The sequence below is a fragment of the Primulina tabacum genome, chromosome 1, assembly GCF_025594145.1.
Source record: "Primulina tabacum isolate GXHZ01 chromosome 1, ASM2559414v2, whole genome shotgun sequence".
Taxonomy (NCBI): domain Eukaryota; kingdom Viridiplantae; phylum Streptophyta; class Magnoliopsida; order Lamiales; family Gesneriaceae; genus Primulina; species Primulina tabacum.
Window position 1 is genome coordinate 12,218,874 of NC_134550.1, and position 25,533 is coordinate 12,244,406.

General features: G+C 33.7%; 2 protein-coding genes across 3 annotated transcripts in view; both read right to left on the minus strand.

The window, feature by feature from the left end:
- Nucleotides 1-24,607, minus strand: part of LOC142541682 (polyadenylate-binding protein RBP47-like) — a 28,964-nt gene extending 4,357 nt beyond the window's left edge. The window contains exons 1-5 of one of the 2 annotated variants that reach the window (XM_075648163.1): nucleotides 23,824-24,607; nucleotides 23,617-23,745; nucleotides 2,477-2,953; nucleotides 2,053-2,131; nucleotides 1,850-1,979 (exon numbers count right to left, since the gene is read on the minus strand). In XM_075648163.1, the coding sequence (XP_075504278.1) occupies nucleotides 1,961-1,979; nucleotides 2,053-2,131; nucleotides 2,477-2,708 (330 nt within the window). In that variant the 5' untranslated portion in view covers nucleotides 2,709-2,953; nucleotides 23,617-23,745; nucleotides 23,824-24,607 and the 3' untranslated portion in view covers nucleotides 1,850-1,960. Of the gene's footprint in view, nucleotides 1-1,849; nucleotides 1,980-2,052; nucleotides 2,132-2,476; nucleotides 2,954-14,821; nucleotides 15,280-23,616; nucleotides 23,746-23,823 lie in introns of those variants that run through there. The other variant, XM_075648158.1, reaches the window with a different exon arrangement.
- LOC142541672 (uncharacterized) lies at nucleotides 13,037-25,207 on the minus strand. The gene is made up of 5 exons (XM_075648148.1): nucleotides 24,641-25,207; nucleotides 14,552-14,611; nucleotides 14,359-14,406; nucleotides 14,023-14,091; nucleotides 13,037-13,297 (listed from the first exon to the last, which is right to left on the minus strand). The coding sequence occupies exons 1-5, from the start codon at nucleotides 24,683-24,685 to the stop codon at nucleotides 13,151-13,153; spliced, it is 369 nt and encodes a 122-aa protein (XP_075504263.1). The 5' UTR covers nucleotides 24,686-25,207; the 3' UTR covers nucleotides 13,037-13,150.
- Nucleotides 25,208-25,533: the final 326 nt, after the last annotated feature.

Sequence of the window (25,533 nt, forward strand, 5' to 3'; positions counted from 1 at the left end):
AAGAAGAAATAATTTGTTTCTAGTCATAGAAACATTAGCTACAACATGACCAGAAGTTTTTTCTCTAATCACACAAGAATTATCATCAAACAAAAGAGAAAAACCACTTCCCATTAACTGCCCAACACTCAACAGATTATGTGACAAGGATGGAATGAAATAAACATCATAGAGAAACTTGACATTACCGTGATCATTCTTTATTGTCACAATACCTTTACCTTCAACTTGCATCTGCTTATTGTCACCGATTCTTACCTTCAACTTGTAGGAATCATCAAGTTCCTTGAATAAAGACTTTTCATTAGTCATTTGATTAGAGCATCCGCTGTCTAAACACCAAATATCGCTCATGATCTTTGCATCATCATGATAGGCCATAAGCAACTTAGCCTCCTCTTCTTCCTCTTCTTGAACAGCACAATTTGCTTGTATGTCTTTTTCTCTTTTCCAACAATTAGCTTGTACATGTCCATATTGTTGGCAATAATAGCATTGGATATTGTTTTTGTTGTTTTCACGTCCTCTGCCTCTTCCACGATAGCCTCCTCTGCCACGTCCTCTGCTGGACATTTCTCCCTTCACATGAAAGGCCTTTTCTTCATCTGGTTCATATTTCTTCTGTCTTACTTCATGGGATTGTAGAGATCCCATTAACTCATCAAATGAGTAAGTTGTCAAGTCTTTAGACTCCTCTATAGCAGCTACTATATAATCAAATTTTGAATTCAAACTCCTCAGTACCTTTGCAACAACGATTTGGTCTTTGATTTCCTCACCATAGGACCTCATTTGATTAACAACAGTATCTACCCTTGTCAAGTAGTCTTGTACCGATTCTCCATTTTTCATTTGTAAGGTTTCAAAATCACGACGAAGAGATTGGAGTTTTACCGTGATTACTTTTGAGGAGCCCTGGAAGGATGTTTGCAATGTTGTCCAGGCTTCTTTGGCAGTGTTTGCTGCTGAAATCTTAGTGAAGATAGACTCATGAATAGCCTGCTGAATAAAAAACAAGGCTTTTGCATCCCTCTTCTTGTTTTCCTTTACCTTCGCTTCCTCATCCTCCTCAGAGTAGCCATTTTCAACTAAATCCCACAAGTCTTGAGATTTAAACAAAGTTTTCATTTTGATACTCCAGAAGTCATAGCACTCACCTTTGAAAAGTGGAATTGCTGGTTGAGAAACGTTCACAACATTGTTGTTTGCCATAAGCACGCCCAGTTATAATCGAACCTGGCTCTGATACCACTTTGATAGGAATTGAGAATAAGAATGAAAGCAAAAGACGTTTTATTTGCACTTGTTTTCTTATTTCTGCTTCAAAAGGAAAATGACGTGCCAGTATATAGGCTTACAAAAAAAAAAACAACTTCCTAAGATATCTCAACAAACAAGGAGATTATTATGGCACTAGCCAACCATCTAGAAACTAATAAAATTGATAAATGACTTGGTCAAGTTTGAATTACTTCTCAACAATAAGTTGACTATCTCAACCAAAGATGGTGATGGACGAACCATCCTAATGTGAAGGGCTTTACTAAATATCTTACATCATCCATCCAGCCAATATTTCAAATCAAAGGAAGTTTAAACTATTTGAGTTCAAATCCCAATTAAATTCAATTTGATGGATCCAAACATAACCTACCAAAAATGAAGATGTTAGCAAAATGCAATTCTAATGTTGCCAAGTGTTTGCATCTTATGACTTAATCGAAACATCTCTTGGTCCAGCATAAGGTACACATCCAATTTCTTGCATGGATGAACAAATTTTTCCATCTGAACCTTTCTTTTTCTTTTTTAATTCACTTAGCATAATTTCTGCACACAGATGACTTACCTGTTAGCAAATTGTACAAAGCCACATCCCTTTCCAGCAGGTATTTTTACAGACAGAATTCCTCCAAATGATTAAAAGACTGTTTGAGTTCCTCATCAGTGACATCAGAGTCTAGTCCTCCCACAAATATCTAGAACAAAAACGGATACATGAATTGTTGTACAATAAAAATTTATGGCAACTAACTGCAGAAGGGGACTCACTGTCGTGTTAGGCGAATCACTATCTGACTGACCTTGGGGCACAGCATCATTTGGTGCATATCCACCAGAAAATACCAAGCTACATGGTGAAAGTAAGTACAAAATTTCAAGAAAAACTAAACCATTGTACATCTCTGAACTGCTATTGACAGAGTAAAAGACAAACTTCAATGAGGTTTGACCCAAAATAAAGATGAAACAAAGATGTAAGCCAGTAGCTCCCGTTTAATTTTCAGCAAGAGTAAGAATCAAAAGTAAATGGGCAAAGAAGATGGCGGTGTCAAATAATAATAGCGTATTTATAGATAAACACAAGTGCTCTACCACCCACCACAAATAAATTATATGGAGAACAATGTAAATGATGGTGAATCTTCAGAGTAAAAATGTCACAAGTTGCAGAACAGTGCAAAGGGTTCTGTACCTTGTGAAGAATATTGTTGCTGTACTGAAGGTTTCTTAGGAGTTGCAACACCAACACGCATAGGTCTACTAGAACAACAGACACCATTCATTTCAGGCAAGGCTTGAGACCTATCATTTTCATCACCAAACTTCACAAAGCCATATCCTTTTGGACGACCAATGCTCGAATCAACTACTACTTTTGCACCTTTGACAGATGGATATCTAGAGGCAAAGATATCATGCAACATCTCGTCAGTAACATCAGTAGCCAAATCTCCAACAAATATTGAAAAATTGGAACCAGCTTCAGGGCACCTATCACCAGTGCTAAATCCTGCTCAGTTTAAGCGGAAGGTTTGCTCGGTATTTGGCATCATGGTGCCATTGTAGCTTTGCAGGACCTTCTCAGCCGCTGCATGAGAATTGAACTCGATGAATCCATATCTCTCTGATTGGCCAGTCTCTTGTTGTGTATATTCTTCACCGAAACAAACTGCATGTATGGATCTCGTAAGAGATCAATTCCAAGAGTGATATAGCACAAATATGATATTCAGATAAAGTAACAGTTCCCAATTAACATTAAAAAAATATAAAAAATTTCTAATTCACCTCGGAAATCTAAATGCTCCCCCCCCACCTGTAAATACAAGATAAGGCAAATTTAATGTTGTCCGGTCACATTCTACGGATACTAATTGCTACTAATACAAAAAAAAAAAAATAAGGCCATCAAATGTCCTGCCATGCTTTATCAAAATCTATATAGTTGAAAAATACATTTTAATAAAATTGTTTTGCTATTTTGGATAGTGTAGGAACAATTAAGGGAATTGCATACAGCTGTAGATGTCTTTCTATTTATTTGCAGATCAATTTTTTACTTGTTTCTAGCAGTTAGTTTCTCATATACCAAAAGTAGCGAGGTGGTCTACAGAATAGAATTGTACTCATAGTAGTAAACTAGGTAGGGACACCTCAATTCTTGAAGTGTCTTACCCAAGTTTATAGTATAATATATGAGCATTCATATTTATATGTAAAGTAACTAACCATGTGTTCATTTTCGGTCGTCTTATTTAATAACTTAATTTTAAAAGCTACAAATATGAGTATAGTAATTTTTTATTTTCTTTTATATCCATAGTCATATTATTAGTATTTCAAGTTGGCACTATGCTTAACAAAGTAAAAAATGAAAAAACAAGAATTTATAAAAGTGAAAATAATCAAATGGGAGAAATTTAATAACATGTTCCAAATTGGACATAAAGTATTTGCTCATTTTAAAATTTAATCAAGGATTTACTCCATAAATAGGTTATTATAAATCCGAAAATAGAGTATCCATACTTAAATCATGGTAGTGGGTGTAAGGTGTCATTCACTGATATCATCTCAAAAAATATATAATAAAAATAAAATTATTAATTTAATAAAATTTCGATTTTTTCGGTCTGTTCGGTTTTGACATATATAATCCGAAACCGAACCAAATAAATTTCGGTTTTAACATTTATATCTGAATCATAAAATTCGGTTTTAGGTTCGATTCAGTGTTCGGTTTCTTCGATTTGGGTTTTCGATTTTTTCGGTTTTATCCGAAGTTTGAACACCCCTACATGCAACCCAAGAAAGGCCATAAAAAGTATTCTCTTACACACAAATATATATATATATACGTGCGCTGCACGTGAAAACCTGAACTGCTGAAAATATATGTATGAAATTTTGATCATATTTAAATGAATTAAAACATGGCTAATAGCATTTATCAATTGAAACTAATTAAGCCACAAAAATAAAAAATCATGACCATAGACGTTATATGAATCGGAGAAGTTGTCTTATCCACTTGACACACTTTTCAATATGCTTCTTGGTTGATTTTGACAACTCAACAACTCTTTGTGTAGTTTGTTATAATATGCATATAACTATTTTTGTATACTCAACAAGTGTCTTATCGTTTTAACATCTATTATGTTATCTACAATCCTCATCTGGGAATCTGACATGCTCGTAGCTTGATTCCTTATCACGACATTTTTTAGGTTTTCTACATTGTTTTTATCTGATAATCTTGTTTTTTCGACTATTTGTTTTGTTGTTAAATGATTTTTCAGTTTTTGACAATCATCAACTATAACTCTTAAGAAAAAATGCTTATAATCGTGATAGATTTTTATTTGTGACTAAAAGTATGCATAACATATATATTCTTCAACAACATAACCAATGAATGGTGTTGCACCTTCTTCAAACATGATATTTGTGATATTGTTTTTATATATTTAGTATCATTATTATCAACATATAGCTGTAAAGTTAATAATTTTAACAACTATTTCTCAATCACTGTGATAAAAAAATACTTGAAAATCTCTTCAAATGACTATATCTTATAATTGTGTCCTTGTTTAATTTGACGCAATTCAGTAGAATCACCTCTTTCGTCATTTTTTTTGAAAGCTTTGGAACAATGATTGCGTGCATCATGTCATGAGGATGATATAGTTTCAATCTCATTTGTTGTGTCTAGAACATAATATTATATTATTCATTGAAACAAAAAAAATCTATTGAGTTAACATTTTGTTTTTAAATATTTTGTATCTCGTGGAACGACATACAAAATTAATTATGGTATTTTAAAAATCTTGAGAAAAGACACGAATAACATAATTAAGATATGCATATGAGATATCATTCAAATATATGTCAAAGTATTTTTCTTATTCAATATCTCATATAATAATACAACTGTTTATATTTCATAAGCATTTTATCATAGTCAAAATTAATTTTATGAAATATTGTAGAATTTATTTGAATTTCAATATTTGGCTAAATGAATTTATTTGGCGAGGAGTTTTCTATGTTGGCATCATATATCTTATGAATTAGTTGGTTAGACACTTTGACTAAAAAAAGAGGCAAAAACAACCATTTAGCCACCTCGAAATATATCGAGATAATATTGGAGGAAATAAAGTGAAACTGGATGTCTCAATAAAATGCACAAAAAATTGATCTATTGTGTCAACAAAACTTTAGAATTATTCCCATATCATTTATAAATAGAATGAGAACTATGCACAATTTGTTTTTCATGTATTTTTTTCTGAATGAAGAATTTTTTCTTTTTGAAAAACTATTTTATTTTTTAAAAATATTGACATTTTATATGTGATCCATATGTCGCAAACCATGAAGTAGCAATATAATAACTATATAACACTTGACGTACACATACAGTTCTTCAATTTCTTCTTCATTGTGCTTCGTTGAAATTTAAATCTGAATAATTCTTGATCTTAATATTTTGCTTTAAATATGATTTAATATATATGTATATGTGTTTCATGTTAGTTAGACCTAATTTCTAATATCTATAAAAAAATGTGCTTCAATTATATAATACAGAAATTAGGACATAGTAATACAAAACATTATTTTTTATTTAACATGTCTATTTTTCATCCATTATATTTATCTTAACTTTTTTGTTCAAAATTTGACGTATTTTGTAGACTATATGTATGAAGAACTAAGAAATTATATATTTCACAGAAACCATTTATTACCCTCTTAGTAGGACAGAAGACCCAAAATACGTGGCTTTGATTGGTGTACTCTCATAATTATTTTCATATAAACAACAAGTCACATAATATAATATCAGAAAAATCAATTACCACCAACAATATTAATCAAAATGAATAAAAAAATCATAACACAAACAACATCGATAAGAGAAAAAATGATAACTCGAAGTTTAAAAATAATTTATTTAGTACAATAACAAAGAAAGGGAAGTATACACGAGCAACGAAAAGCATAAATCACTCTCAAATTAAATACTAACTCATATTATTAACAATTGGTATAAATTTTCTGATATTTTTTTCAAATAAAGAGAAGATGCCTTATTAACGTCATTATTTCATAGATATTCAACATTTTTTTTGAAAAAAACACACAAAGTAAAAAATGGTGCCTCGAAATCATCATGAAAAAATCCTTTAATAAAACCATTAAGAAAAATAGTCGTAAAATATAATATAAAATCACACAATTTTTCTTAAACCAAAAAATATATTAGATAATTGACAAAATATATCTAGCAACAACAAAGCATACGTTAACTAGTGATATAATTAAAATTTATAATCATGCATAATCATTGAATTATAAAAAAATCGTATCGCATGCCAAAAATCTACTGGATATTATATTTTTTAACAATTTATCCATGTTTATCGTCCACAAAAGGACTCCTAAACCTACCAAATTTTTTTTGAAACGTCTTGTCTCGCTCGTTTTTAAAAATGCGGAAATTTTTTTTTTATTATTTTTCATTATATTTTTTTTATAAAGCTCGTAGTTTGGAAATAACATTTAAAAATGATCGTAATTATCTTACCGTAAAAATATCACAGTTTAATTAAAATGACCAACATCAATCGTAAACGTAAAGGAGTAAAAATCGTAATAGAAAAATATAACATTTAAAAAAAATGATCTTAAATATTTGTCAGTAAAAATAGCACATTTTAAAATAACCAAACTCATCCAAAATCATACGTAAGCATAAACGAGTAAAAATCTTAAAATTATCAACGTATGAAAATATTCATCTCCTCTCAATCTCATAATTCGTAATGCGGAAAACATGTGGTCATCGGGTCGTGTCACCTAACCAGATCTGCCTACTCAGAGTTCGGCACCTCCAGTCTCCTCATCATTAAGTTCACCTGCATCACACACGCCTAGTGAGTCTAAAGATTCAACACACCTGTACCAGGAATAACAAGTACATATACATAGCACACAGCAGTGAAAAATATCATACTCAACATATCTTTCATGAATTTAAAAGCATAACGTAAACGTGTCGTGTAAAATCGTATCGTGTCAAAGCATGTCATCTCATGTCATCATATACATATACGTTTCATGTAAAATCGTATCATATTAAAGCATGTCATCTCATATCATCATATAAGTATACATTTTCTTTTAATTGAATTCAGTTCATTAGCTGTGACTTTCGTATCATCATGTCATCACGTCAGTCGATGGATCCATCTATGTGTAACCGCGGTACCCGGCGGCGAGAGTCATCAGCAACGGCATTACCCGCCCACTGAGCCCGAGCCTATCATATCATGTCAATGGAAATACGGTCGCCGGGCTCCCTCTGGGGCCTTCTCCCGTAAACGGGCTCCCTCTGGGGCCTTTTCCCTCACGATATCTCCAATCATATCATCGTGTTATCGTGTTAGTCACAACTAAATCACTTCCTTCAAAACGTGTCATCATATTCATCACTTAACAAAAGCATGCATATACATAATTTTTCCTTTAAACCAAGCATGCAACGTATTTATCATAATTACGTAAAAATCGTAAACATGATGCATAAACATTTAAAATATCATAATTTTGTGCTCAGGGCGCTGCCAGGACCAACATCTCACCCCAGGTGCAAAATGACCATTTTGCTCCTGAAACCCAAAAATTACCATTTTGCCCATAGACGTAAAATTTCACTTTTTTGACATTTTCTTAATTCCATTAACTCTAACACGTCCCAAATAATTATTTAAACTTACAAGAACTTTCCCATATTTTTATTTGGCTTAAATCTATGACTTTTAAATTAATCTTTAAATATAACCTATTAATGCGTTTTAATCCCGAATTAAACCAAACCTTAGCATAAAATTCCCAAATTAAAAAATTTGACTTCTAAAAATTATTTGAGCTTAAATATAATTTTCCATAATTTTATCAAGCTTAAATCTAAGCGTTTCAATTAATTCTTTAAATTACGTGTCGTGCGGTGATTAAATCCCGGATAATTCCAAAACTCATTATTTTGATCCGAAACTTACCAAACTCCTTAAAACATCCCAAAACTTATTTATAATCATTCCTAAACATAAACTTGAGCCCATTTCATAACTCAACCGAATTGTTTTAAAACTTAAACCGGTGTCCCGGTTTTAACCCGAATCGAGTCAACACTTAACCAAATTTCTCCTAACTTTTGTCCACACCTAATATACACATTTACAGCCCTTAAAACACCTATACCCGTCCCTTAAACATTACGAAAAAAACCTTACAAGTTGCTGGAAATCAGCACATCTCCTTACTCGACCTCTAGTGTGGCCACCATCCAAGAATTTTGATGCTAGCCTACAGCCGACGGTACCGGTCACTAACCAGTTTGTCCTACACCTAGACCAGACCCTACTGGAGCCTCTTGAGCCGTGGTCACAGCCTCATGCAACCTACTGGAGCCTCTTGAGCCGTGGACACACAAGTCGAACCAACCTCGCCCAACTCTCCCTTGCGGCTTCTAGGACAGAACCAGCAGCGTTTGCAGATTTCCAGACCATGGTTAAGACCCACCAGAGTCTGGTCCAAGGTCTGGAGTCGCCCTTGCACCACCGGTCTTCACCTACCCACCGATCTAGACAAAGAAAACGAGAAAACCATAGCCGCTACACATCTCGGCCCTCTTATCACAAGCAGCCTTCGGTTCCCGCCTACTGTTCATCTGCTTCTTGATAATTCCAAACCTCAACGCACCCAAGGACAGCCCCCTTTACACAAGGACCACAAAAACGTGAGTTGGATGTAAAGAAAATACAAATTTCATGCACCAACCGAAGCATACCCGTAAAAACTATGCATGAGCCGAGCAATACATGAATGACACACATATCAGCAGACATCATACAGCATGTATACAGCGTGAGAGATGCAGAAACGAAAGTACAATGCGTGCCTTAAGATGTAAGAACTCGAGAAGAATGAAGAGAGGAACGCCGGAGAGCCTTGGATGCAAGAACGAGCCAAAACCGATACAATTCAGCTACTGGGGGAAGAAGCCGAGATAAATAGCTGAGGGGAAGTGTCGGTTGGTGTTTTTTCGAGAATAAAGGCTGGTGGGAGTGAGGGTATCGGTTGGTGGGGTGGGGAATGATAGGTTTAGGATTAATTAAGTAGTAATTAAGTAGTTAACAATTAGCTAATGAGCCTTAATTTACTAATTAAAAGTTAAAAATTTATTTTAAGCCCAACAAGCTTAAAAGTAGGCCCATTAAATCCAAACACACTCCCGAAAAATATTTCGTGTTGGAAAGATTTTGAAAATATTAGCCGAACCCCCAAAAAGTCTCGCGATTCTACAAAATTTACGTACCGATAAAAATTAAAATCTTGCGGTTAAAAATACCCAATAAATCCCAATTCTTGAAAAATACCTTTAAAACATCTTAAATTAATATTTAAAAACAAATCATGTAATAAAATAATTTTTTGAAAATTTCCCCAGTCTCCGTTCCTCGTTCGAGCGCGAAATGCAACTTAAAAAATCTTTAATGCATGAACCTTTAAAATTTCGTGAAATAAATTCTATCATGCATGAATTATGCATAAAAATAATTAAACACAATTTAATAAAATAAACATACATTTAATGTTTTAAATCAAATTAATAAAAGACCAAAGAAATTTAAGACTTGCATGCATGTGGTCTACGTGACCCTTCAAATTCTCGGAACGTTACATTTTTAGTCCACCTATTATTTTCACAATAAATAATACTACAAAAATAATATAAGCAAGCACATAAAAACTCAAATTCAAATACATTCTATCAATCTAAATACAAAAATTTTGTATAGAGAATACAATAATTTTCGTAAAAATTTTAAATATTGATTTATAGACAGAAATCTAGAAATATATTTGCCCCAATAAATAAAAAATATCATCTCTTGATATTCAGAGACATAAGGTAAAAATGAAAAAATATTTCGGTATTTTTAATATTTTCTAAGTCGTTTCAAACTAAGTAATCTAAGCAAACAGAAAACATGCATTGTGTGTTTAAAAATTAACAAAATATCTCAACAATAAAAAATTGAAAAACAACCATTTTTGTGGGATATGTGGTTTTGTTTTGTATTTTCTTTCGGCGAACAAATAAATCACATAAACAATCCAAAATAACATGATCAATACAAATGACATATAACAATAAAACATGTTAACGCTATGATAAAAAACTCATCTCATTGCAAGAACACAAAATGATCAAATGGATCGTGTTATTTAGTAATATTTATTTAGCAGCATTTATAAAAGAAAAAATTGACCAAATAGCTTAAACAATGTTTGAAATCACTTACATACAATATCTCTCGATCACGTATCTCTATTGACACATAAAGAGTCTGAAAATATATTTATTCTAAATGGGAGAAAGAAGTTTTGTATGACCTTAATATTTATTAATAATTTATTTTTATTCAATCTGACTCATCTTCGTCTGTCTTCCCATTATTACCAATCATTAATATAGTAGAGATTTTCCATAAATTTGACAGCAATGTATAAATTTAAATAACTAAAATTAAATTTAAAAGTAAATTAAAATAATAATTAGTTTGATTGAGTTAAGTACACTATTAATGATCCTATTAAACTAACATAAAAAATATTTAAATAACAACATGAACATGATAAATTGTAAAACAAAAAAAATGGTAAAATAGTAAGCTTACAAATGAAAGTCATATATTTAATAGATTAATAGATAATATATTATTTAGTAATATTTATTTAGCATCATATATCAAAAATTGACTAAATAGCTTAAATATTTGCATTGAAATCACTTACATACAAACATTTTCTCTCAATCACGTATCTCTTTTGATACATAAGTACTCTAAAAATATCTATATTCTAAATGAAAAAAAAATGTTTTATATGACCTCAATATTTATTAATAATTTAATTTTATTCAATCACACTCATCTCCATTTGTCTTCCATTATTACCTTAATATTCCTAATATTAACAATTTGTTTTAATTTATAACATTATGATAGTGATTTTTATGAATTTAATGTCAATGTAAATATTAAATAATTAATTTTAAATTTAAAAGTAAAATTAAAATAATAAATAGCTAAATTGAGTTAAGTTTATAATAGTGTTTTTCTATGAATTTTATGTCAATATATAAATTAAAGTAATTAATTTTAAAATTAAAATTAAAATAATAAATAGTTTGATTGAGTTAAGTACTCTATTAATAATCCTATTAAACTAATATAGAAATAATTTATAAAACCTCATGAACATGATAAATTATACAACAAACAAAATGATAAAATAGTAAGTTACAAATAAAAGTCATATATTATAATAATAATATTATTATTATTTATAATAGTAATATATGTTATATGATAAAATAGTAAGTTACAAATAAAAGTCATATATTTATAATAATTTATTTATAATAGTAATATATGTTAGTAATATTAGCAATTTTTTAATGTATAACATTATGATAAAGATTTTTCATGAATTTGAAATGTATAAAATTAAGTAATTAAATTAAATTTGAAAGTAAAATCAAAATAATAACTATCTTTTTTGAGTTAAGTACACTATTAAATAATATATTTATAATATTTATTTATTTATTATAATTAATATATGTTAGTAATATTAGCATTTTTTTTAAATGTATAACATTATGATAAGGATTTTACATGAATTTGAAAGATATAAAATTAAATAATTAAATTAAATTTGAAAGTAAAATCAAAATAATAACTCTGTTTATAATATTTATTTATTTATTTATAATAGTAATATATGTTAGTAATATTAGCAATTTTTTAAATGTATAACATTATGATAAGGATTTTCCATGAATTTGAAATATATAAAATTAAGTAATTAAATTAAATTTGAAAGTAAAATCAAAATAATAACTATCTTGTTTGAGTTAAGTACACTATTAATGACTATATTAAACCAACATAGAAAATGACTTAAATAACCTCATGAACATTACAAATTATAAAACAAATAAAAGGGTTATGATAAGGATTTCCATGAATTTGAAAGGTATAAAATTAAGTAATAAAATTAAATTTGAAAATAAAATCAAAATAATAACTATATTTATAATATATATATATTTATTTATAATAGTAATATATGTTAGTAATAGTAGCAATTTTTTTAAATGTATAACATTAAGATAAGGATTTTCCATGAATTTGAAATGTAAAAAATTTATTAATTAAAATAAATTTGAGAGTAAAATCTAAATAATAACTATGTTGTTTGAGTTAAGTCCATTATTAATGACTATATTAAACCAACATAGAAAATGACCTAAATAACCTCATTAACATTACAAATTATAAATCAAATAAAAGGGTAAAATAGTAAGTTCACAAATGAAAATCATATATTTATAAAAATAATAGATAAATCTAAATACGTGAGAAACTATTTTTTTGGTCATGTATATTTATCTTCTTGAAATTATGATTCTCCGTGTCGCCAAATTTCATTTTCTTATGTTATATTTGTTTTCTTTTGTTTCAATTTTAGGCTTTTTTCGAGCTGACGTTGACGTGACACCAATGTAATTATGATGTGGCGCTGACGTGTATGTGTCAAATCAGCACTCTGGGATGGACAAATAAATAGAGTTGCCAAAAATAAAAAGCTGTAAGACTAAAACCAAAATTTGATAACATAAAGGATCAAAACAATACATGAAAAAAATAGGTGACCAAAAAATCATTTTTCTCTATAAATACACATACATAACAATAGAGACCCACACGCACAATTTTTATTTAGAGTAGGATGGAATGGACTTCTGGTGATGCTCATGGAATGTGTAGCCACCGGCTCCCACCGCCACGGCGGTCGCAACCTCCTCCTGTATTTTGTGCCTGTACTTGTTATATGGGGCCTTCTTGGCCTGGTGCTTCTCATACTGATCATTTTCATGTAAATATGTCAAAAATAATATAATGATAATTGAATTTTTCAACATAATCTAATTTGGTAAATGATTATTATTTGATTACCTATATATAACTGTATTTTGGGTGATGAAGCTGATGGGATTCCTAGACACTGGATTTCACCGATTTGATCACAAAATGAATGATCCATTGTTATTATTAACTTTTATTTAAAGAGAAATCCTAATGGCATATCCCGGGACTGAATAAATTTGTATAATCATACAATGTAGTATCCTCAGAATTTGAGGTAATTCTTTTGTAAGATTAATATATATGAAAATTAGTTAGATGTATCATTCATGCATACAAGGAGAATTCATTTGTGTGAACCACAATCCTGCGAGGTCGTGTCAAAATAATAAGTTTGCACCTGCATGGTTGATGAATTTAACAGTGGAATTTGATTTGGGAAATGTTTGATTGATGAAATCCAAATAATACTCATCTTAGATGTAAATCAATCGTAATTTCCAATAAAATTGGATAACTTGATATGACGTTAATTTATATTATAATTGAATTTTATCCATTCAAGCAAGATAATAAATTTGAAATATATCATCTCAAACCCCATCCAATTTATATCAAACCTACTAATGTTAAAATCTTGTATTATTCTATGATCCAATGACATGCATGGTAGGTTGAGAAAAACAAAAAATTTTAGGCAATAATTAAGGAATTTACGCACCAGCAGCCATAGTTCCCAGCTCACCGAGGGGTTCCTTGCTCTGATGAGCCTTTCACTCTTTCTCATAATCTGGTTGCGTTGAAACATGGCCAACGGTTTTTAAGAATTATATATAAGAATAATTTAGTTATTTTAAAAAATAAGAACAAAAGATATGCAGAAAAATTTATGAATTACACGTCATTTATAAATGGGGACAATTGCTAACGTTTTCTACACAAGGGAAACAATAAAAATATACTGTGAAATAATTAGTTAAAATTAATCTAATTCTTAAAACATGCCATTTGCTGTAAAGTAAAGGTTCTTGAGGAGGTTAACACATAAGAAGCTTACCAATGCCAAGAAGGGGGAACGCCACGCAACAGAGTTAAGCCCGAGAAACTGCAACAAGGAGGCAGACAACACAACAAGCAAACTTTTTTGGCTGGACTTTGCTCGGTGCAATGGTGGGAAGACAAAGACCGAGGCTCCCAAACGAAGGAAGAAAAGAGGAAAACGAAGAGGCAAAGAAGGAAGCCTAACCCACTTGCAGTGATGTGTTGTGGTGGAGAGCAGAGACAATCCCACGTGCTATTGTGTCCTTTGTCTGTCATGTGGCGGAAGAGACACATGTTGAGGGCATTACCTGTTACCGGATATAAACTGGCCATTTCCCACAACTTCGCTCTTTAATATAAGCAGAGATACAAAAATAAGAATTTCTTCTATGTGGTGTTCTAATTATTTCTCATGATGTTAGTTAACATGGCATTAGAGTCAAGGCTCGATAAACCCTAGAAGCCCATTCTTTCCTTACCACGATATCAGCCTTTCAGAGCAATGGTGTGTCACGCTTCCTCTTCTGGAGCCTTCCAGAGCAACAAGTGTCACATTTCTTCCTCTGCAGCAGTCTTCCGAGCGACGGTATTGAGTATCATCGCTCACCGTACGTGCATAAGATAGCCATCTAGCAAGCTTTGTTATTGGATAGGGATTTCTCAGAGACCAGAGAAGTTAGTGTAATCTTAGATTCAGATGCTGAGCTACATCAATACATGCTAGATTTCTAGCAGGTTTAATTATGTTAATTTGTACATACTAGCACGAAGCACGTGCGATGCACGTAAATACCAATTATATGCTAAAAATTAAAATTTTGATTTTATAAAAAAACAATTTGAATCATTTTGTTATTAACTTGAATTTATTCTCTTATTATGTTAGACGAATAAATTAATTAAGAACTTATATAATTTACTTTCAAATTTTTTGTCAAATCAAAATTAAAGTTGTTAATTTTATGTTATGAAATAAATTATAAGTAGCACAATATATCGAACCAAATGAACTGAAACAAATTTTTAAAAAATATATATCCAAACATCACCTATAAGGCATAGTAAAATAAAAATTAATTAAATTATGGACTTTATCAATGTATAATCATAAGTTACATAAATTAAGCACACTAACGATAAATATTCATCAAAATTCAAAAAAATATCAAAACTAATGAGATAATAATATTGATAGTAAAATATAACTCATTTAAATAAGATTATATGGTAAATATCAAATAAAATCTGATAAACTCATAAAATAATTATTAAATATAAAATTTAAACTACCGGTATGATTTTCACTTAAAAAATATAAATATAACCAAATACATAACTTGCATAAAAAGGTTATTTTTTGTATTTGTTGAATTAGTTAGTTTGATTTAAAAATAAATAAATAAATAAAGATGTTAATATATCATATGTAAAAGCTCTAATACTTTGATAGATGTTAATCAATGATCATTATAATTTATATTTATTATAAGAATTATGTCATATATTATTTTTTATATTAGAAAATAATATTTCATTATGATATAACTCAATTTTATTTCTCTCACGCTCGTTTACAATTAAAAAAATTTCTATTATCCACATATTTATATATATATACAATGCAATAATTTTTTTTAAATGAAATATGACATAATTAAAATATTATAATGAAAAATAAAGGAATAAAGTCAAAAGCATAAAACTATAACCATAAAATGTGGTTAATTAGTATTTAATTATTAATTAATAAACTAAGTGTGAAATTACCACATATGTTAATTGATAATGGAAATAAGTAAACACATCCACACATTTATATGTATATGAAATGAAATAATTTTTTTTAAATAATGAGAAATGACATAATTAAATATTATAATGGAAAAAAAGATATGTGAAAAATTTAAAAGCACAAAATTATAACCATAAAATGTGTTTAATTAGTCTTACTATTATTTAATAGACTAAGTGTGAAATTACTACATATATTAATTGATAATTGAAATAAGTAAAAATGTGAAGGGTAATTACGTCCATTCACAATTGGAAAACATTTCAAGAATCCATGCTTTTATAGGTATATAGATTTACCCGGTGAGATGTCCAAGGATTGTGCATTCAAATTGGACTGCACATATATGTTCTACGCCTTTTATGTGATTTTGTTGATAAGCATTTCTAATAAATTTTGATGTCAAAAGAGACATCATTTAGTGATGAATCCAATTCGAAGGTACCTAATGCAGAAATTTCTAATTAATTCTTATAATTTTGCATGATAATAATGGTGAGGACCCAAGAACCCAAAAAAGTATTGTTCAGAGAGAGAATCATACGAGACTATCAATGGCAACATTGTCTCGAGCATGACAATCTCTTAAACAAACAAAAACCATTATATAGCCAAGTCCTTGGAGGGTATTCATTAGAAGTCAGCATTAGTACCCCATAATCACATAATTCCAGAACAATATGGGATCATTGGTCGATCTGGATCATTCATTGATGAACTCAAAATAAACTTATAAAGAATCAAACAACGAAGAATTTTTTTTTTGATAGGAAACATTATTTATATTATTGATTGATAGAAAGTGTTACAGCTGCAACGGATGAGAAATCCACGACATTAAAATAAAGAAGAAACAAAACTCAAGACAGTACAAACTTCCAATCCCTAACAATATCTGAAATGGAAAAAAGATTAAACTCCTTGAGCTTTGTTGTCCAAGTCGCAACCCTGAATTTGATCGATTCCCATACTTCTTCCGCGGAAGCAAACTCGTCTTTGAATATTCTGTTATTTCTCTCGAGCCATATGGACCAAAAAGTGCATTGAATGATCAAAAACCAGAATATGGTAGCTCTTTTCCCTTCGGGAATTCCGGGCTCAATAATGAACATGTTTCGTGCCCTTCTCGGAAGTATCCACGGGAAACTCAACTCTTTCATTATCTTTATCCATAAATCTCGCGCAAAAGAACAATGTAATAATAAGTGATCCTGATTTTCTTCATGGTTCTTGCATAAAGTGCACCATTGCGGACATAAAGCACAGCTTGGCCATCTTCTTTGGACCGAGTCTGAGGTAGGCAGTTTGCCCAAAGCCACAATCCACGAGAAAATTTGAACCTTTTGCGGGACAGGTACTTTCCAGATATGATCATAACATGAGAATAGTGGAAAAGATGTAATGTGAAAGAAAGAGTCGTAAAAAGAGCGTACGGAAAACGATCCTAAAGAATCACCCACCCAAACCCTGAAATCCTCTGATGACAACTCTAATCTGACTGAGTTTAAGAATCCCAATAGAATAACAAAATCCCCCACTCACTCTCATCTAAATTCCTTCTAAAGCGAACATCCCATCGATAAGATTGGCTTGCACCTACATGTACGACCTCGATGAACTTTTGAATTGGTTTATTAGTGTCAGTGCAAACCCTAAACAAAGAAGGAAATCTCTCTTTGAGCGAAAGACCCTCTCCCCCCACTTATCCTCCCATAACTGAATGAAATTGCCCTCTCTTAAAACCATCCTAGTCAGCTGATGAAATGCAAGGTAAAAACGAGAAATAAATTTCCATGGGCTTCTAAACGTCGCTTGTCTCGCCAACCCCAAGTCCCACCCATTGGCTTGATAGCCATAAATGCTTCGAAATAACTTTTTTCCACAATGGCTCCCTTTCCCTTGTACTTCTCCACCACCATTTCCCCAGCAAAGCCGTATTTCGTAAACAAATATTCCCCAAACCCAGCCCACCCCTTTCCTTGGGTTTACACACCTGCTCCCATCCCACAACATGACAATACTTGTCCCCGTCCGCTCCATCCCAAAGAAAATCCCTCATGATTTTTTCCATCTTTTTGGCAACTTGCTTCGGAACTTTAAACAAGGACATGAAATACGATGGTAAAGCGCTCAAAACTGATTTAATCAAAGTAAGGCGACCCCCTCTTGACAGGAACGCCTTTTTCCAACTTGCTAGTTTTTTTTGATATTTTCGATACGACCGGTTCCCAAAATTCAAAAGTCGTAGGCCTCCCTCCCAATGGAACCCCTAAATACTTAATTGGCCAATCATCTCGTTTACATCCAATTGCTCGAGCCAAATCAATCACTTCTTCCGCAAAGTTAATTCCCAACACCACACTTTTTTCAAAATTTATCTTCAAACCCGATTTCAGCCCGAATAATTTTATTATTTGCACTAAAGCCATGACATGCCTTTCAGATTGGACGAAGAACGTGTCATCCGCAAATTGGATATGAGTAATTTCAATGTTTCCCTTTTCCACCACGAGTCCTCTTATATCATTTGCTTCCCTTGATTTGTCAACCAACCTCCCCAAGACATCAACGACCAGGTTAAAAAGAAAAGGGGATAAAGGATCCCCTTGTCGAATGCCTCTTTCCCCTTGGCTTGCCGTTGATAAAAATTGAGAATGAAACGTTAGACACACACCCTCTGATCCATCTCCTTCATCTGTCTCCAAAACCCTTCTTCAGAAGCACGTAATCAAGAAAACTCCATTCGACATTATCATAGGCCTTTTCCAAATCAACTTTAATTACCCACCCTTTCTTCTTCTTCCTACGGTACTCCTCAACCACTTCATTTGCCACAAGACAACAATCTATAATCTGTCTCCCTTTGATGAAATCACTCTGGTTTTCCGCAATTGTACCGCTCAATACTTTCTTCATTCTAGTGGTCAAAACTTTTGCTAATATCTTGTACAAGCTCGTCGTCAAGCTAATTGGCCTAAAATCATTGACCCTGATAGCATCTTGTTTCTTCGGAATGTGACAAATATAAGTTTCATTTGTAATGCCATTAACCACTCCTTCTTCATAAAACTCAGCAAACACCTTCATCAAATCCCCCTTGACCGTGTCCCAACTCTTTTGGAAAAAGGATAGTGTTAACCCAGCTGGCCCTGGAGCTTTACATCCATCACATTCAAACACTGCTTTTTGACCTCTTCCTCCGAAAAAGGAATCTCCAACTCCCCCACTTCATGCGTATCCAAAGGGCACCATTCCAAATCATCAAAACCTCCCCCCTTTCCCTTCCGACTTTGTATACAATTTCTTAAAATAATTGACTATGTTTTCTTCTATCTGTCCTTCCTCCGTAACCACTGTCCCATACTCCAACTCCACTTTATCGATAGTTGCTCTACTCCTTCTGTTATTCAACAAAGAGTGGAAAAATTTTGTATTTTGATCTCCTTCCCTCAACCATCTTACTTTCGCTTTTTGACCCTCCATTTGAAATCTCTTAAAAATCAAATTTTCCACTTAACACCTTACGGCCCTTCGTTCAGTCTGTAAATCCTCAGTCCATCCTCCTTCAGCTTCTAACTCATCCAACTGATCTATCCTGTGATTCAACTCTGCGTATCTTACACCCACATTTCCGAAAACCTCTTTATTCCAGCGGGAGATCTCCACTTTCAACCTTTTGAGTTTTGTCATAAATTTATACCCTTCCCATCCTTGATTGACCCCATCATTCCACCACGAGTGGACCATGTTTATGAAATTGTGATGTGACAACCAAACGTTCTCGAATCTAAAAGGAGCAGGACCCCATTTCGACTTTGCGGTATCAAATATCACCGGGCAATGATCCGATGTAATCCGGGGTAGCACACTTTGTCTGAAGTTTGGGAAGATATCCCTCCATCCATTAGTAATGAGAAATCTGTCTAATCGACAACAAATTGGATCATCCCTCATATTCGACCACGTAAACTTTGCATTTAAGAGAGGAGGGTCATGAAGTCCCAAATCTCCAATCAATCCGTCAAAACATAACATACTCCTGGTATTTGAAAGGCTATTCATCTTTTCTCCCGTATTCCTGACGACATTGAAATCACCACCCAGACACCATAAATCCCCACAAATAGAGCTCAATCTTGATATTTCATCCCAGAAACTTTCCCTCTCTCTGGGCTTGACCGGTCCGTATATAGCTGAGAACCACCAGTTAATGTTGTTATTCAAACTAATTTCAATCGACACCGAGAACTCCCCTATCAAATTATTACTGACCACCACCACCCTCGGATCCCACATCACAAGAATACCCCCTGATCTCCCAACCGAAGGTAAACATACCCATTCCACAAATCTAGACTTCCACACACTATACACAAACCGCTTATCAACATGTTTTTTCTTTGTTTCCAGAAGCACAACGACATCTGGATTTTCCTTTCTTATGACCGTTCGTACTAGCTCTCTCCGTTTAGTCGCCCCTCCTCCCCTGATATTCCAAGAGAACAGCTTCATAACAAAACTTCTGGACCCCTCAAGGAAGAACCTCTATCGTAATTAACTCCACACTTCAACCTATTTAATTCTCTGTTCAGAGGACCCGTCAATACCTTAACCTCAAACCCACATTTTCCATCTGCACCGACTTCCCGGATTTCCTTTGTAACATGCACATTCTAATGAACTTGTAGCCCATTGCAAATTATCCTCTCGGAACCCGACAAGACATCTACCCTCTCACCCCCTCCTCCTATTAGACCACTAGACAACCCCAGAGCCGAGAAAGATGAAGGTAGAATTGAATGAAGTTTGAAAGAATGGTTTAGTAATGAAGAATGAAAACTGGTTAGTACATGTCCCACTGTAGATATCGCATTTTCAGGTGGATTTGGCACGGTGAGTGACAAAGTCCTCTTTGGTGACGAGAACATTTCTTTCATTACTGTTGCCTCTATCACGCAATTCATGTCCTCCTCTGACCGGACAGTTCCTTGGATATCATTATCCAAGAGTTCAAGTTCATTTTCCAGCAAATCATCGCTTGAATCTTCGAATTCCACTGATATTTTGTCCTCTGAATCCTGGACCCCAAAATTCCTACTGGCTTCATTGTTACCGAAAGCTGAATCTATCTTCTCATCGCCGCCGCATCCATCTTCTATCAAAGCACCTCCTCTTTTATGTTTTCTGCAGTAAACATTCCCATAAGAAGGCAGAATATGAGTGCTGGTTTCATAACCCTCCCTGTTTTGCTTCTCCTCCTCATCTATGTTATTGGTAGATTGGATTGGCGAGCTTCTGAAATTTGATGCATCTTTTGGCGCTACTTTCCTCAATATGTTGTACACTTTCCCCCCTTGTGTTGTGATGATGCACCCTTATAACCTGCTGGTCGCTGCTGTTCTACCTTCGAATCTGTTGAAGCCTGCGCACCTTCCTTCCTTTCCCCGTTGTCCCCATGAGTATCTCGTATCCTTCCGGTTTCCTCGTTCTTTTGTTGATCCTGTATAACCCCCGCGTCTATGTTACCTGATATATTACATCCTCTGACATCCGAAACTCCTCTCTGTTCCGCATGGATATTTCTATTGCCCCATTCCGCCAAAGTCCTCTTGCCATTCACCACAACTTGTGCATAAGTTTGGCGCTGGTACTGCTGATATGCTATCGGATCAAAAGATTTCACTCGAATTCTTATCTCTAAGTTCCCCCCTTCAATCGGAATGTGCATCCTACTCTGGATAAACCCTCCTTCGATGCCTTTAACCTTAATCTTGGCTGCTTCCAGATTACGGAAGAATAAAGTATCATCGCTAATGTCCAGCAAGCCCCCGCAATATTCCCCGATGATCTTGAATGTATCCTGTGACCATAGGTTCCAAGGTATCCCATAAATTAGGATCCAGCTGTTGCAACATTGCTCCACCCTATCGGCCTTGTTACTGTCCAGTCTCCATTGCTCAAACTCCAGAGTCACCCCGTTGTCGAAGAAGCCTCTCTTCAGCTTAACTCTACTGAGCTGGATGGCCACCATACGGCTTTGTTGGCTTGAAACGGAAATACCTCGACCAATTTGTTTGTAGCCTTCCCAAGGACTTGTTGAATGAGTTCCCAAGCGATATTCACCCTTCCTCTGGTAACAACTGCTTCATGCCACTTCATCTCCTTAAAATGCTTAACACCCGTGTCCGTAACAACCTTCTCCCTTGGTTTAGACTCCTTCTCTATTGCTCTATCATACTGTTTAACAGAATTGTTTCGTAACGGGTAGAAGCCACTATGTAAAGTAGATTGCAAAGTTGTTCCTCTGATAATTCCCTGACAAAAGCTTCCCCAAAGTGAGTGAAATCTTCCTCCAGCCCCATGATTTATAACCGCTGGGCACGATGGTATTTAGCTTTCTACCCCTCGAATTGAATTTGGACATCTCGATGAAGCTTCCACGTTTATTCGCGAATTTCTGCAACATGAAAACCGCATTCCTTCCCCTATATCGATAGAATTCTGATTCTGGAAAAACGTTATTGACGAAATCATTGAATCTTAAGGTTATCCATCTTGCCTCGTCTCGATCAAAGTCCATCATAAAGCTCGACTTCCTGGTTCTCTCTTCCCACCAAATCGAACCGCCCCCATTACCCAACCGCAGCGCAAAGACTTTGTGTTCAATGTGTATCACTTCATCACAAACTGATAACCCAGATGTCATTGTGGTTCCCGGTGCTAAAGTTAATCCAGCGAGTATGCCAATATACTCCGAAGAAAAAAGATTGAGGACGTGATGACCAGAACAAGAAGCTTGGCGATGAGAGAAAAAAAACGTAGGGTTAAACTTTAAAGAGTGCTTTCCGGTGGATCAGCGACCGGCGTCGGGACCGGTGTTGAGGTAAGTGATCGGCGATGAGGAATGTCACGAGCCACTGAATGGACAAAAGCCAATACCGACGAAACTCAACGAACCCAAGGATGAGAGCATTTTTGAATTTTTCTCTCAAACAACTGAAGAATTTGATATCAGCACTATGAATTAGATAACTGATAAAGGTTATGATTAGAGAGGACTATGATTTTGAAGGACTAATGGTCAAGTAAAGATATAAGAGACTCAATCAACTTAGGATCAATTTTTAACCAATAGATTAAGCAGTAAAATGAAGACAATTTGAGCAACTGAGCAAAGCTGTCACGTAACTTAAAATAGCAAATAAAAAAAGACCATTTTGGCCTGCTGAGATCTCGCCCTAGTTATCAAATAGATATCATTTAGTTATCCACCATTTATGACTTTTCCCATCTCCTAAAATTAGATAAACATTTCGAATAAAAAGGACAGATGCTTTTCAAAAGAGTTGTCAAAGTTGGAAACCAAAATTTCAAGACTAGTAACTAAATGAAAAAGTTTTGTGCTCAACTGATCTCAGAAATCTCCTACATTCAAAATTTTAAATCACGAGGAATTCCCCAGATCAACTGACTGTGACTAACCTCCACCCATGAGAAAATTTGACTCAACAAACGTTCATCGGGGAAAAAGGGAAGTCTTTCTCGTCTTTATCTCCTTTATGAAGATAGCCTTCTCGACAGAGAGCGCTTAGTTGATCCAAAATCTAGGAACTACAAACAAAAAAAACTAAGCTCAAGCATCATTCTCTAAGCTCCCAAATATATGCATACAAGCTTTAAACGTCTCACTCTTGCAGCTAGAGTTCCTTATTGCTGATAGTTCTTGGGTATAGTGACGATGCTGATATTGTCAAAACTCTTCCACTTAAACTCAGCTTGACCCTCACAGATAAAACTTTCTCAAGCAAGCCATATAAAAAACACTGTTCGAACAGTTACAAAATCCGATTTTACATGCTATCGCAGACCAATATCCATAGATTGCAGCTCATTCAAACACCAAATCATCAACAGCTTAATGAAGATTGTCAAAGTTCATCATTTTTTCTTTCACGGTTGACCATTGATGTAGAAGAAATGAAGAATTTCAAGCCACACAAATTCCTTATTAAACCAAACTCTATCCCAGTACTCTGAAGATAAGTATAGGCTCTAGAGCCTATAAATCAGTAACTTTTGACCAAGTAAAACTCTAAACCACATATAAACTCAAAAAGATGTGCTGATTTAAGCCAAAATTACAAATCTAGAGGCGTTTAGTGGTTTGCATTCTTTCTTAAAGAGATTTTACCATAGTTTCAGTTTTATTGGTGGTCCACGTGTTAAGATGATGAGATTTGTTTCCCATGAACCTTGATTCTTGAGTTGAATTTACATTATTTTCAAATCATGGATGCTTGTGTGTTATCCATCAGGATAAAGAGACGCTTAAACAAGTAAAAGCAGCATATATAGTTAAAATAACAGATATTTAAGTCAACACGGCCATTTTCCAAATTATAGGCTCAAATCAAGCCACCCACCGTAAAAATGAATAATTAGAAACTCCAAGTACCAATCAAGAAAAGAATTTAATCTATCGATATAGTAAAGATAACATTTTTACCTCTCCAGTTCGAGAAAAGCAAGATTGCAGATAATCTTCATCCATCCACTGCTGAAGATCTCCAATCCAGATGGTCTTTTTGTCATCACCCGAGCTCTGAATCTGATGATTATTCTTTACCAGCTGCGTCTGCGGTTGCTGCTACTGCATATGGTGGCCGTGGTAGTACGGTACGTAATGCACATTGTACATCATCCGCTGCTGCATCACCATAGCCGGATACTGCATCGCCGCCCACTGCTGCTGATACTGCTGTTGCTGCATCTTTTGCTGCTGATTCAAATCTCCGCCGTTCATCTACCCCTCCCTCCAATCTTCAGTTCTCGCTGGAGAGGAAGGAGGAGAGATTTCGCGAAGACGGCTGATAGGGGAGTCCGCGAATTTGATGGATCTAGGATGGATTTTACGTGGCGGTACGTTGAATGTGAGCCGTAGATGGGTGACAGGGGTTATTTATGGCCGTCGATTGAGGGGAGAACTAGCTCTTGGTGTAACGGATCCCTTGGTGACGTAGATCTGGCCGTTGGTTAGAAGCTGTTGTTTGAATCGACGGTTGGGAAGCGTCATCATATTGTATTGTGTATCCATTTTTTCATAATAGGATAAGCAATCGAATCGATCAATTTTACAAAAATATCCAACCGATGAATCGGTTTAATCCAATGGTCGGACATAATATTAATATAATTTAATAAATAAAAAAATTTAAAATTTCGTGCTTATATATAAATAGACAAAAAGTTGCGTGCCCTCGAACCTGAGGTTATCGACACTGGTGTGCTCTCAAATATACTTTCAAAACAAAAAATCTCAGAAATACAGATTTCAAAACTTCAAAGCCAGCATATATTCATAATACTGAAGATGTCATTGTCTTGTCCAACTTCAAAGAT